Source organism: Pelodiscus sinensis, chromosome 3 (genome assembly GCF_052426305.1).
Source record: "Pelodiscus sinensis isolate ZL-2025 chromosome 3, ASM5242630v1, whole genome shotgun sequence".
Lineage (NCBI taxonomy): Eukaryota > Metazoa > Chordata > Testudines > Trionychidae > Pelodiscus > Pelodiscus sinensis.
This window is the reverse complement of record NC_143054.1, coordinates 201689459-201703716: the sequence shown is the minus strand read 5'-3', so window position 1 is coordinate 201703716 and position 14258 is coordinate 201689459. Positions and strand designations below refer to the sequence as shown.

The window sequence follows — 14258 nt, the reverse complement described above, 5'->3', positions numbered from 1 at the left end:
GAATTAGAATTACTGCGTTAATTTAAAAAAATCAGGATTTGAAGCCCAAGGTGGCCAGCAGTGGGATTCTGCTGTGTCTAAGATCAGAGGATTTCCAGCCAAAATCCCAGTAATTACAGTCCTATTTTGGAGGGTGAAGAGCTGCTAGTGTGTCAAAGGGTAATGTAAAAACTTTCTTTCACTTAGGGCAGTTTCCTCTAGTTATGTGCCAGGAGCAGAAACTTCACGGTTATTTGTGAACTGTTTTTTCAGTGAATTTATTCTGTTTACTCCAGTGCTACTCTGGCAATTGAAAACTCTTGTAGAATTAAAGTATTTCCTTAAGCCTTAGATATTTCTTCAGGATATGGAATTTATTCTGAGTCAGGATGCTTTTGTTTTTTTAAAGGCATTTGTTGTCAGGGTGCTTTTATAGAGAAGAAACTCACTGTTACCTGACATTGAGGTGATCACCTTTTTCTCTGATTCCATTTCCACCAGACATTGATGATGATTTCAAGAGAGAGCTGCGGAATCTGGTTCCTTTACTACTTGCTCCTGAAAACTTGGTAGAAAAAGAGATCAGCGGATCCAAGGTGACTTGTAGAGATCTTGTAGAATATTTTAAGGTAGGCAAATGCTTGTACTAATTTTTTTAAGCCTTGCAAAAGTGATCCTAATCTTAGACTAAGATGTTCCCAAAGAAGAGGTGGTAGTATCTAGGTTGCCACTCTGAGACGCAGGCAGTTTTGATTTCAATTTCAGCACTTAGACCAGGGGGCGGGCAATAATTTTTGAAGCTGCCCCAGAAGGGGCAGGGCCTCAGGTGGAAGGGGCGGGGCCAGGACACATCTGTGCTTCCCCTCCCACAGACCCTGATTGGCCTGGGGTGGGGGAGTGTGTAAAGTCTTTGCCCTGCCCCAGACAAAGCCACCAGCTGTTCTGAACAGCTGGCAGTTCCCTCTAGGTACCTGTGTCCCTGGTGATGGGAGGAGACTTGGTGTACTCCCCCCTACCCCCAGGTCAATCAAGGCCTGGGGAGGGGAGCATGTGAAGTCTCGAGCTCCCTGCTCCTGCCCTGCAAAGGAGCTGTGCTTAGTCACCCACCAGCTAAGCAGCAGCTGGCAGTTGACTTTAAGTGCTCAGCCCCTCGTGGTGGGGAGGAAACTTTGCGGGCTTCCCCACCTCCAAACCCTGATTGGCCTGGAGGTGGGGGAGCGGCAGGGCCTTTGTGGGCTGGATCAACTTGCTTGGTGGGCCGCATCTGGCCTGCGGAGGCCCTTTTGTCCACCCTGGCTTAGACTTTCTGAAACCGGTGTGTATGGCTAAGTGCGCTGCTGTTTTGGGTGTGCCTCTCAGATGAATGTAGGAGCAAACTGCAAGTCGCACATCTTTCTTGACTAGAGATTCTCTTCAAGTGTCCTTGGACTGAGTTTGAGACACATCAGAGCGAAGTGCCCATCTTGGAGCGGATAGAACTTTAAATATAGGTATCGTGAATAGTTACACCTGTGACTAGTTGTCTACGCACTGCCGTTTGAAAAGCTGGTAGCATAGCTCAGTCAAGTCTCTGGGCTGAATATCTTCCAGAGCTGTACGTGTAGGGGGACATGCTCTTTGGTTTTAACCAAAACAAAACACTTCTGCCAGTGTCTCCTGGCTTGCCGCAGAAGCGTGAGAACAAGTCGTGTGTAGTCTCCAGTCTGCCTTGTAGGGTGCTGGTGAAAAATCTGTTGTGACTTGGAGAATTTCAGCGGTTTAAAAATGTGTATCACGCACACACTGCTGCTGCCGCCAGAGAATCAAAGGATTGTTTTTATAACCTCACAGTGTAGTGCTGGCTTTGCTACAGCGGATGGAGGTAAATTCTAAGGAACTTCCTGTGTAATACGAGGGGGCATGCAAAGGAGGCTCTGACAGCCAAAACTCTGGCCCGACTGTGCCCATGTAGTAGACAGTCTTTAATTACATGATTGCGTACAGATTTTTTTTCTCCATAGGACCTCTGCCTCACTTAGTTCAGGGACTGGATGTACAGTGAATGTGAAGGGAACAGACCTTGAAAAGTGAGGATAAAATACATACATATTTAAGAACTGCTTCCTAATTCATATTGCACTGTCCGACCTGTGCACTGAACGACATGGGGTGCGGTGAAAAGACTAAGTGATCGTGCAAATACAGACTAACACGTAGGCGCAAGGGAGTAAAACTAAGATGAGGAGGGCAGCCTTGAGTCAGGAAATAGTGACGTTAAGAGCTTCTTCACTTTGCTCTTCTCCTGGTCTAGTTCATGTCCATTATTCAGAAGAGCTCCGTGCAGGTTAGCTGCTTGCCTGTCTCATCATGGGTGGTCTGAGGGGCCTGTGCTTTGACTTCCTTCCTGAAAGTGGAAGTCCCAGCCCCAGCATAGAGGTCTGCATGTTCCGTTCTCTCCCTCTGCCCGCCCTAGAGTGGTAGCACAGGGGTACAGGAGCATAGGCGTGCGCAGCACATTTCATTAGGCTGTGCGCCCAAAGAATTTTTAAAAATGTACTTTGACCCTCATTAGCCATGCCCCTGACCCCCATTGGCCACACCCCTAGAGGTAACACTCTCCGGGCAAGATGGACACATGACCAGAAGTAAAAGGTGTCATGTGACCTCCCCCATCCCCAGGACTTTTTCCACTATCCTCCTACCAATAGGAATTAGTTTGGCCCCCACCAACCCCCCCCCTTATGCAGCTATCCTGCAGTTGCATTAACTCAATGTGTGTGACATTAACTCAGGGGCGGAGAGGCTGGGGAAGTGTTCCCTCTAAGTTTCCTCCCATGAGCAGAATGAATTTTGTGTTGTGCACCAGTACTGAGTTCATGTGGCTTGTTTGGATGTGCCACTGTTATTAAATATCTCATAAACCGCTACCTTTTCCTTCTGTTGCCAAATCTCCCCTTGCTCCATGAGCTCCCCTGGTGCCTGCTGCCCCCCAACCCCTCACCCTCCTCTGCTGTCCTGACTCCCGCGCTTCTCACTGCCCTCAGCCCCTCTCCACCAGCCCTTCTCTCCCCCACTGTGCCCACTCCTCCAGTAGCCCCGCTCTGCTCATGTGAGCTACCCCTCCTCATCCCTTCATCTAACACCTCCCTCGCCTCTCTCCTCTGGTGCTGGTCCTTCCTCTGCAGGTGTCTGCCCTTCTGCTTCACCCCCAGAATCCCCTGGCACCTGCACCTTCCCTTAGCCCTGCACCCTCCTGGTGCTCCCCCTTTGCCCTCTTTTGCCCTGATGCCCATCCCCTCACCACCCTCTCCCCCCGTTCCCCTCATGCCCGTGCCCTCACATGTCTTGCTCCATCCCTGCTTTCCTCATGCCCACCCCTTCTTTCAAGCCTTCTCCCAGCACCTCCCTCTCCCCCTCAAACCACCAGTGCCCTTCCCCTCTCCTCTCCCAGCATCACCCTCTTCCCCCCCTCCCACTGACATCTCCCCTCCTGCCCTTTCCCTCCTTGTCTCCTCTTGGCCCCCTGGCATTTGTGTCTCCTCCACCCTGTCCCTTGGTGCTTTCCCCTTTCTTCTCCTGACCTGCCTCCTTCCCCTCAGCACAGGCCTCTTCCTCTCCCACCCCTGCCTGTTTTCCTCCTCTCCCTCTCCCTTTCCCTTTCCTTAGGCTAAGCCGGCTTCTGCCTTCCAGCTTGCTGGGCTGGAGTCTGAGCCAACCCAAACTACAGGCTGGCCGGGCCCTAGCCTGGGCTGCCTCACTTTAAGGGGTATCAGGCGGTGCTGCCGGGTTGGGCGGGGCCAAGGACGAGGCCCCAGGAGCAGAAGGGGCGCTGCGCAGTGCGGCCCCCCCAGGCGCAGAACGGGCACCATGCAGTGCTGCCGGGCTGGGTGGGGCCGAGGACAAGGCCGGGGTCCCGGGTGCAGAAAGGGCGCCGTGCGGTGCTGCCGGATGGGAGGGGCCGAGGACAAGGCCGGGCCCAGGGTGCAGAAAGGGCGCCGTGCGGTGCTGCCGGGCGGGGCGGGGCCGAGGACAAGGCCGGGCCCAGGGTGCAGAAAGGGCGCCGTGCGGTGCTGCCGGATGGGAGGGGCCGAGGACAAGGCCGGGGTCCCGGGTGCAGAAAGGGCGCCGTGCGGTGCTGCCGGGCTGGGCGGGGCCGAGGACAAGGCTGGGGTCCCGGGTGCAGAAAGGGCGCCGTGTGGTGCTGCCGGGCTGGGCGGGGCCGAGGACAAGGCCGGGGCCCCGGGTGCAGAAAGGGCGCCGTGCGGTGCTGCCGGGCCGGGCGGGGCCGAGGACAAGGCCGGGGTCCCGGGTGCAGGAAGGGCGCCGTGCGGTGCTGCCGGGCAGGGCGGGGCCGAGGACAAGACCGGGTCCCGGGTGCAGAAAGGGCGCCGTGCGGTGCTGCCGGGCCGGGCGGGGCTGAGGACAAGGCCGGGGCCCAGGGTGCAGAAAGGGCGCCGTGCGGTGCTGCCGGGCTGGGTGGGGCCGAGGACAAGGCCGGGGTCCCGGGTGCAGAAAGGGCGCCGTGCGGTGCTGCCGGGCCGGGCGGGGCCGAGGACAAGGCCGGGGTCCCGGGTGCAGGAAGGGCGCCGTGCGGTGCTGCCGGGCAGGGCGGGGCCGAGGACAAGGCCGGGGCCCAGGGTGCAGAAAGGGCGCCGTGCGGTGCTGCCGGATGGGAGGGGCCGAGGACAAGGCCGGGGCCCCGGGTGCAGAAAGGGCGCCGTGCGTTGCTGCCGGGCCGGGCGGGGCCGAGGACAAGGCCGGGGTCCCGGGTGCAGGAAGGGCGCCGTGCGGTGCTGCCGGGCAGGGCGGGGCCGAGGACAAGACCGGGTCCCAGGGTGCAGAAAGGGCGCCGTGCGGTGCTGCCGGGCCGGGCGGGGCCGAGGACAAGGCCGGGGCCCAGGGTGCAGAAAGGGCGCCGTGCGGTGCTGCCGGGCTGGGCGGGGCCGAGGACAAGGCCGGGGTCCCGGGTGCAGAAAGGGCGCCGTGCGGTGCTGCCGGGCCGGGCGGGGCCGAGGACAAGGCCGGGGTCCCGGGTGCAGGAAGGGCGCCGTGCGGTGCTGCCGGGCAGGGCGGGGCCGAGGACAAGGCCGGGGCCCAGGGTGCAGAAAGGGCGCCGTGCGGTGCTGCCGGGCGGGGGGGGCCGAGGACAAGGCCGGGGCCCCGGGTGCAGAAAGGGCGCCGTGCGTTGCTGCCGGGCCGGGCGGGGCCGAGGACAAGGCCGGGGCCCCGGGTGCAGAAAGGGCGCCGTGCGGTGCTGCCGGGCGGGGCGGGGCCGAGGACAAGGCCGGGGCCCCGGGTGCAGAAAGGGCGCCGTGCGGTGCTGCCGGGCGGGGCGGGGCCGAGGACAAGGCCGGGGCCCCGGGTGCAGAAAGGGCGCCGTGCGGTGCTGCCGGGCGGGGCGGGGCCGAGGACAAGGCCGGGGCCCCGGGTGCAGAAAAGGCGCCGTGCGGTGCTGCCGGGCGGGGCGGGGCCGAGGACAAGGCCGGGGTCCCGGGTGCAGAAAGGGCGCCGTGCGGTGCTGCCGGGCCGGGCGGGGCCGAGGACAAGGCCGGGGCCCCGGATGCAGAAAGGGCGCCGTGCGGTGCTGCCGGGCGGGGCGGGGCCGAGGACAAGGCCGGGGTCCCGGGTGCAGAAAGGGCGCCGTGCGGTGCTGCCAGGCCGGGCGGGGCTGAGGACAAGGCCGGGCCCAGGGTGCAGAAAGGGCGCCGTGCGGTGCTGCCGGGCCGGGCGGGGCCGAGGACAAGGCCGGGGCCCCGGATGCAGAAAGGGCGCCGTGCGGTGCTGCCGGGCGGGGCGGGGCCGAGGACAAGGCCGGGGTCCCGGGTGCAGAAAGGGCGCCGTGCGGTGCTGCCGGGCGGGGCGGGGCCGAGGACAAGGCCGGGCCCAGGGTGCAGAAAGGGCGCCGTGCGGTGCTGCCAGGCCGGGCGGGGCTCAGGGCAAAAAAATGGCTTGCGCTGGTGTCTTTGGTCCGGCCCCAGCTGCTTCTGCAGGACACTGGGGAGGGCTGGGGAGCTGGGGGCCGGTTTGTTTGTAATCAGCCACTTGGCTGCCACAGCCCACCCTGCCAGCCCAGGAATGGCCCCCCCATGTCCCTGCACCCTCCCCCAGATTATCCCTGGTTCAGGTGGGGAGGGGGCAGTTTGTTCTCCGTCGGGGGTGGCATGTGGATGGGAAGTTGTCATTCCCCCATCTCTGAGGAGAGCAATTCTCTCCAGCCCTCCAAAGATTCCCCACACACATTTGTAGGGGTGGCATAGGTGTTCACCACCTGAAGGGCTCCAGGCTGTCCAACCTTGAAATAGTAGTTGCTGCTTCTCCTCAAAAGCTCTCTCCTATGTGGTAGGCTTCAGCCCCTGCTGATCTACAAACCCACTTGAACAGGAGGTGGAGGGTGGGGGGAGGGCACTAAACACAGACTTTTAATAAAAGCCCTGAGTAATCAGACTCGCGTTCTGTGTGTGTAAAATGGAAATGCGTCAATTAGTAGAACCTTCTAATGAAGCAAGTAGAAAGTATTTTTAATACCATGATACACAGAGCTCTAATCTTGGTGAAAGCACGTTAATTGCCAGGCATCGTTACAGTATTTTGATGCATTAAATATGAGGCTAGTGGGGGCAGTGTTTATTACAAGGGGTTTGGGAAGTAAAGTCATGAAAGCGTTGAGATTCATGTGTAAATGTCAGGTGCAGATTGCACTCCTGCACGTAGAGATTGGCTTAACTGGATATTTAGGATTAACTAGAAGGACGGATTTGGAGCCTGGTTTTCTTCCTATCATAAATGTTCCGGTCAGAAAAGAATCAGTAAAACAAAATGTAACGAATTGTTTTGTTTTTCAGGCTTACATTAAAATCTATCAGGGAGAGGCGCTACCTCATCCTAAATCCATGCTCCAGGTATTTCCTCACCCTTCCATTGTTCGTTCTTTCTTCTGCTTGTTGTAAACTCTGCGACCGTTGAGGGGGCGTGTCCGCAAGACACTGAGGATTGGGAAGGGAGTTTTAGCGCCCGTGGAGCTGTTCCTTCAAGAAGGGCCTAGGTAGGTCCCTACTCAGGGACCAGTGTGGCCCAGTGCCCTCTGAAGTGCTAGCCCCTGGGTTCTGATGTTCACCAGCCTCGGAACCTGGAACCTTGTCTGCATTTTGACTCGGTCTGGAGCACTGGGGCTAGTGCAGCGTCTAGTGCCAACAGATGGAAGCTCTTTGTCAGTCAGATGCCTGCACCGTGACGCGTCCGGCCACTCCCCGCTCTGCAGCCCGTCAGATAAGCTGACTGCCCCAGGATTCCCCGGCATGGCTGGCCCAGAGAGGAAGGTCCTGTCTAGGTTGAGCATTGTTCAGTCCAGTCGTGCCGTGCTTGGTACGTCTCATATTTATGCTGTCTGGGATTTAGGGTGTTCTGTAAGGAGGGGCTCAGTTTGTGCCTGCTTGATCTCTTGAGGAATGAGAGGACTGAAAGCCCCTCTGATGGAAGACACCCGAGGAGTTCTTTGGATTCGAATCCGAAATTGTTCTGGGACCTCCTCCCTTTCAAGGAACCAGCTCCCTGGTCTTGTGTAAAGGCTCAGAGCCACTTCCAATGCTTCCTCAGATCCAGAGGCAAGGTGTGGACTCCCGAGGGTCATCCCTTCCCCTCCCCTTTCCCCTGGTGACTGAGGGCAAAGTGGGACCGCATTCTGGCTGGCAGCATTATGAAGACTAGCTCGGACAGGGACACATGCATGACTCAAGACACTGCTTGCTAGAATTTCGAGCATGCAGCTGCAGGCCTGTGACCATGCGGCGGTAGCACTCAGGGGAGAGATGGAAACTGTCTATGTAGTGGTGGAATTTCTTTCTGCCAGTGTTGTAACTATTTGGGGATCATCACAATAGTCTCTTGCATCCCTTTCTCATCAAAAATCATATACCAGCGCCTGGATGTCCAATACGTAGCTTTTCTAGAGTACCAGAGCTGAAAGCTTTGCTTCTAGAGAGCTTCATTGACCACTAGATGAAACGGTACAAAGTGGCTAAACGTGTTGGTGCTACAGAACATGTAACTAGTGCTACATGGCTGTGACTTGCCAGTACAGTGGTGATCATTCCTGTGCTTTCATTTCCCCAAGGCAACAGCTGAAGCCAACAATCTTGCTGCAGTGGCAGGAGCAAAAGACACGTACAACAAAGGCATGGAGCAGGTAAGTTAATTCCAAAACTAAAGCTGCAGTGTGTATAGTAAGGCCTCTGCTGTAGAACTGTGCACAGTGTAGCATTAAACACTTACGCTGTTGACATATTAATGGACACCATATTAATGGCTGAATGCCAGGACTCCATACATGAAGACCACTCATGGAGTAAATGAGGGCTCTTGTAAAGGAGACTGCTGGGGAGGTCGGATTCAGGTGTCTTCTCTCTGGGGGTATGTCTACACTACCCTCCTAGTTCGAACTAGGAGGGTAATGTATGCATACCGCACTTGCTAATGAAGCCCGGGATTTGAATTTCCCGGGCTTCATTAGCATAAGCGGGGAGCCGCCATTTTTAAATCCCCGCTGCTTCGAACCCCGTGTAGCGCGGCTACACGGGGCTCGAACTAGGTAGTTCGGACTAGGGTGCCTATTCCGAACTACCGGTACACCTCGTTTCACGAGGAGTAACGGTAGTTCGGAATAGGCACCCTAGTCCGAACTACCTAGTTCGAGCCCCGTGTAGCCGCGCTACACGGGGTTCGAAGCAGCGGGGATTTAAAAATGGCGGCTCCCCGCTTATGCTAATGAAGCCCGGGAAATTCAAATCCCGGGCTTCATTAGCAAGTGCGGTATGCATACATTACCCCGCTAGTTCGAACTAGCGGGGTAGTGTAGACATACCCTGGGAAACCATGTGCTACATGGCCTGAGCGTTCTGTTAGCAGCAGCTGGTGAGAGAGGCACAGCAGCTAATAGAATAAACAGGTGCCTCTAGTGGTAGTGTCACCACACAGTGTTCATGCTACAAACAAAACAAATAGCTTGTGTCTTGGAGATAGGCTGCTGTGTTCTGACCCTTCTACTATAAGGCTGTAGAGCAATAGCTATTGTTAGCCATAAATAAGCCTATGAAATAATCAGTGGTACCCAGAAGGTACATGAGGAGTTTTTGTTCCCCCGTCTCTCAACCTCTGACCAAGGGGATGGTCCAAACATACTAAAAGGTGACCCATTCAAACCAGCTGACAGGAAATCCTTTCACACAATTCATAATTGTGCTGTAGAGCTCACTGCCACAGAAAATCATTGAGGCTAAGAACTTACCATGATTCTAAGCACAGGGTCTGTGTGGCTATTGGATAGCATACGTTCAAATTCTAGATGGGAGGGGATATGAAACCTCCTCCTGTATTAGAGATTGGAGTGAGGCCTGGCGTAGGGTAACCGGCCCATGTCTTCCACTGTCCTGTGAAGCATCTCCTGCCGGACTCCAGGCCTGACCCAGTTTGGCAATCCCTGTGTAATAAAAGGCGTAGCAGTGTTCTCGGTTTGAGACGTTGGCTTTTCAGATGGATGAATGCTTCTGAAAGTGCGAAGCGATTCTCCCTGGAGCGTGTTTGGCCACGGAGGTGATTGTAATAGCAGAGGATTTGGATATTCGGTGAGGAATAAACAGGAGCAGATGTTCTTACAGATCTGGTTTCCATGGGAACTCCCCAAGTAATACATTGCATGGAGTAAGTGTGATGGGGGGCGGTCACAGGAGACCCCTGGGGGGGCTTCCCGAGGTGCTGACAAGGCCACTACCACTCACCATCCTGTTCTGGGGCGTCTCACAGCCTGGTCCTGCTGGGCCAGCTCCCTGGTCTCCGCCCCGCCACGGCACCAAGCTGAGATCCCTGCCCCCCGAGGAGCAGCACGGATGCCGAACCTCTTCAGGTCCAAGGAAGAGGCAGTTTTGGGCCCAGCTTGCCGGGTACAACTCCCCAGATGGGATCAACCCCCCAGTGAATGATGTAGGCGACCCCCCCCCTTAGCACTGAAAGGGGGCATGTGCTCCTTGGCTGCTCCCCACTAACAGCTGTTGACACTGGGCTTGATAGGAAATAAAAGTGACTTCGCTAAGTACAAGCAGCAGGATTGAAGGGGGAATAAGTGAGAGGAGGCAGAGCAAAGCAGATTGCAAATGTAAAATAACAGGAGACGCAGAGCCACTTCTACACTAAAACCTCAGCACTGTTCCTGTTCCAGCTAAGCCTCCAACCCGGGGAAGTCTCCTTTTCCCTGGGGTCTTCAGTTATCCTCTTGGGTGGCCCCCCCAGCCAAAGACACAGACGCTGCTCGCTGCCTGTTGTTTTCTGGATTCCCTGTTACATAGGGACTGGCCAAGTAACTTCCCCAGCAGCTAGGGAGGCCATGTGACTTCCCAAGACCAACCACTGCTAGGACTTAAGACACAAGAGGATTGCCCAGACATTGAGGCATTCCAGCATTGGAAACACTCTTGATGGCTTTCATTTGCATATTTAAAACCCTAATCCGTCCCGACTCCAGCTCTCTAACTATGCGGAAGAGAGGAAAGGTAAACGGGTCCTGCGGAGTGAGACTGATGGGTCACATGAAGCAATTTGTCCAGAGCATCTGAGTGATGCATATTTGGGTCCATGGCGGGGGGGGGGGGGGATCTGTCACTGTGGCTGAACAAATAAATCTGGATACCCCACCCATGGTCTGGAGAACGTTGCTGAGAGAGATGGGTCTGCAAAGGCAGGGTGCTGGGATTACAGGCCTGTACGCGGTGGGGGGGTGCAGGAAGGGTGCGAATGTACCACCATAGCCCCCCGAGGGGAATGCAGGAGCGGCACGCTGCCCGAGCCGCCCTCCTCCAGTCAGCTGGGGTTGATTTCCTCCCTCTGCCCTGGGGACGGGCTGGGGCTGGGCCTTGCAGAGTGGGGGGATCAGTCCCAGCCTTCCCCTGGCTGGCTGGATCAGTGGGGAGGGAGGCTCGGGCAGAGTCTGTCTCCTGCCTTTCCCTGGCTGGTGGGAGCATGCTTCCTTGGAGGAGCATGGGGGTGAACTCGAACCCTTGTGGGCCGCACTTACCAAAAAGCAGCCTCCCTCCCCGAAATTCCTGCCTACGGGCCTGGATTAGCAGCCCAGTGGTTCAGTTTGCGGCTCATCCCAAAGCCACGGACTAGAAAACGGAGCGTGGCCAAGCACCTCCTCACGAGAGGCCCCTGCCCTTCGGCTCGCTGCCCGTCCTCTGGCGCACGGCGGGGCTCGCTCCAGGCTGCAGGACCAAAGCCAAGGGATTGCTTAGCCTTTGCTGTGAACTCAGAACAGGGCTCAGGGTGCGTGACTCCTAGAGTGTTTGAAATCTCCCACCCCCCACGCGTGTGGGCGTCTGCTCCTGGGCGGGGCCCGTTCAGAACTCCTGGAGTTCCCTTGGGGCTGGCACCGTCAGCTCCTTTGGCTCAGCTGACTGGGTCCTGCCTTGGGATTTCATCACAGTGATTTTCTAGCATTTCCTCTGTTCTTTCAAAGCTCCTTTTGGAAAGGGATGGTGTCCGTTGCTGGCATCTGCCCCCTTAGAGAGGGCTGGGGCTGCAGGACAAGCAGAGGAGTGAAGGCAGCCAGGGCTTTGACCAAACTCCTGAAACGCTGGTTGTACAGGCCTGGTGGCTTATCCTAGCGAAACCCAGTAGGGTCGTCGTCTGGCTGGACATGGGCCAGTGGCTGATCCATCAAGCCAGTGTCCTTTCCGCAGCGAATCTCTTGGAACCAGAGCATTTCTTTGGATCCCAGCTTAGGGTTTGTTAGCCTGGCCACTGAGGTTGGAAGCTGGGTAACTCCGAAGTCTTATGTGCCCTTCTAATAGGCCAGAAAAGCACATGCCTTCGGTTGCAGGAGGGTTGGAGTCCCCAGCCTGCATGGCTTTCAGTAGTCCAGAAATGGAGAGGGCACCTTCAGCGTGACAGTCACCCGAGCCCTGTCAAATCAGCCTTGGGCTATGGACTGTGGAAACCTGCGTGAGGCGCTCGCCACTTCCAGCAGGGCCTTAGGAAATCCCTCCCTCCCTGGGTAGAAGAGGAAGTGTTCCCAGGCTGGCACCACCGTGCGCTGCAGAATCTGTCCCTGGGGAAGGGATATTCCCAGCCCTTCTGGGGTGTTGGCTTGGTGCTGTGCCCAGCTTTATCCTGCTGCAGCAGTGTGACTGGGGAGAGACCAAGCTGGCATCCGTGTGATGCCCCTCCCCCAGCTGTTGTACCAGCCAGGGCGCTTTCTGAGCGTCTGCTGCCTCTCCAAGGAGAGAATCGCTGCTTGACTTGCTCTGCCTCAGTGAACGATGCAGCAGGCCCACCCCGCCGGCTCAGTCCTGTCACGCTTGAGGCCATTTCTCATTCGTACGCTTCAGGAGGAAGCAGGAGTCTTACCAGCTTCCCTGGAGTGATCCGACCTCGGTCAGCTGCAGGGCGAGTGTGGCCTCTAGCCACTGCCCTCTGACTCAGTCCTCACGCCAGTTACGGGGGGGGGTGCGCGCGCGCTGTTCAACCCCAGCTGCGAGTGACACTGCTGCTTTGCTCCTTTGGACAGGTGTGTGGTGGAGATAAGCCTTACATCGCTCCCTCTGACCTAGAGAGACAGCACCAGGGTTTTAAAGAGTCCGCTGTCAAACAGTTCTGTGCTGTGAAAAAGATGGGAGGAGACGAGTTCTGTCACCGCTACCAAGACCAGCTGGAAGCAGAGATCGATGAAATCTATGCAAACTTTGTGAAGCACAACGATGGCAAAAACATCTTCTATGCTGCTCGCACCCCTGCCACCCTCTTTGCGGTTATGTTTGCCATGTATATCATCTCAGGACTGACTGGCTTCCTGGGTATGAGCCCCATAGCTAGCCTGTGCAATCTCCTCATGGGGCTGGCGCTGGTATCCCTTTGCACGTGGGCCTATGTGAAGTACTCGGGGGAATTCCGAGAAGTTGGAATAGTCATTGATCAAATTGCTGAAACACTATGGGAACAGGTTGGTATCTGTTTAACTACAAGCCCTTTCTTGAGCAAACTTGCCAATTACCATTTCTGTTAATCAGAGCCTGCTCCGGAGCAGAATAAAGACCCCTTCTGGAGGAGAAAACGCACTCGGAAGTGCTGACGGGGTGGAGAAACTTCTGAACAGCAGCCGGATCTTCTGCTAGAGGCGGCAGGCGGCTCCTCGGGAGTGGGTTACCCATTGGCATCCCCACCAGCCGTAGGGGCCACCCCTGCCGTTTCCTGGCTGAGGGCCATACTGGGCCTCATGGGATTACTGTAGGAGGTGGCTGAGCACTCCATCTTCACACCAAGGCAGGGCCAACACTGGCCTAGTCACTCAGCTGGCAGAGGATGTCGCACTCGACGCCTCGGCTGCAGCCAGGTGCAGGAGCAGGCTGGGGGTGCAGGGTCTGGGTGGGAGATAGGCACCCCAATTCCTGGCCCCTGCCTGGCACAGCTTCGGGGGGGCGGACAACTCCATGTGGCCTTGTGCTTACAGGCCCCGCCCCCACCACCACCACCGGCCGCGATTCCAGCTAATGGGAGCAGCAGGGGTGGAGCCTGCAGGTGAGCTGGGACGGGTGGTTCCAGCCAAGGGGCTGAGCAGCGGGCAAAGATGCTTCTGCCCCTCCCCCCACTCCAGCCAGTACACGGGGGGCTGCATCTCCCCTCAGCCCGTAGCCCTGGGCTAGAGTCCTTACAGCGCCGGCTGTTGCTGCAGCAGCTGAAGTGTAGATGTGTCCTCACACTGAAGGTTGATTCGTTTGATCAGTGTCTCATGCCTGTTCTTGCTACTGACCACTCGTAAATCTCTCTGCCTTTCTCTTTTCTCTTTGCTTCAGAGGAATCCCAGGAAGGTGAGAAATTAGCCACAATTAGTCTTAATTAGCTGCCTTTTATTTTCCCACTGCTTGCTGAGAGTCCTTTTCCTAACAGCTAAATTCATATTTTAGGTGTTTTCCAAACTCTTTGAAGTTGCTAGACGTCGAATGATTCGCCGTGCTCTTACATCAGCGCAGCGGCAGCGACTCTCGTCCAACAATAACAAGAAGAAAAATTAGACAGTATTTTAAAATTTCTTTCTGTATCTGAAGTGTTCACACTCACACATATAGGACAATAAGCAGGACCGTCTGGGCCGGTCTGCATAAATGCTGTAAACATACCAGATTGATGCTGCATAGAGGGTATGGAACTGCACATCCATCTTCTAGGAACTGTAAAGTGGCTTGAATTCCGTGAAATACTACCGTGTAGGAGGAAATTATTTTTGTTTGAGATGTAACGGATTAACCTCATTACTGTAGCAG

At 56.5% G+C, this 14258-nt stretch overlaps 1 protein-coding gene across 2 annotated transcripts in view; it reads left to right on the top strand.

Annotated features, from left to right (window-relative positions):
• Nucleotides 1-14258, top strand: part of ATL2 (atlastin GTPase 2) — a 66051-nt gene that overhangs the window by 42394 nt on the left and 9399 nt on the right. Inside the window, exons 9-12 of one of the 2 annotated variants that reach the window (XM_075925852.2) lie at nucleotides 481-575; nucleotides 6801-6857; nucleotides 8069-8140; nucleotides 12509-12940. In XM_075925852.2, coding sequence (XP_075781967.2) covers nucleotides 481-575; nucleotides 6801-6857; nucleotides 8069-8140; nucleotides 12509-12940 — 656 coding nt within the window. Of the gene's footprint in view, nucleotides 1-480; nucleotides 609-6800; nucleotides 6858-8068; nucleotides 8141-12508; nucleotides 12941-14258 lie in introns of both variants that reach the window. The other variant, XM_075925851.2, reaches the window with a different exon arrangement.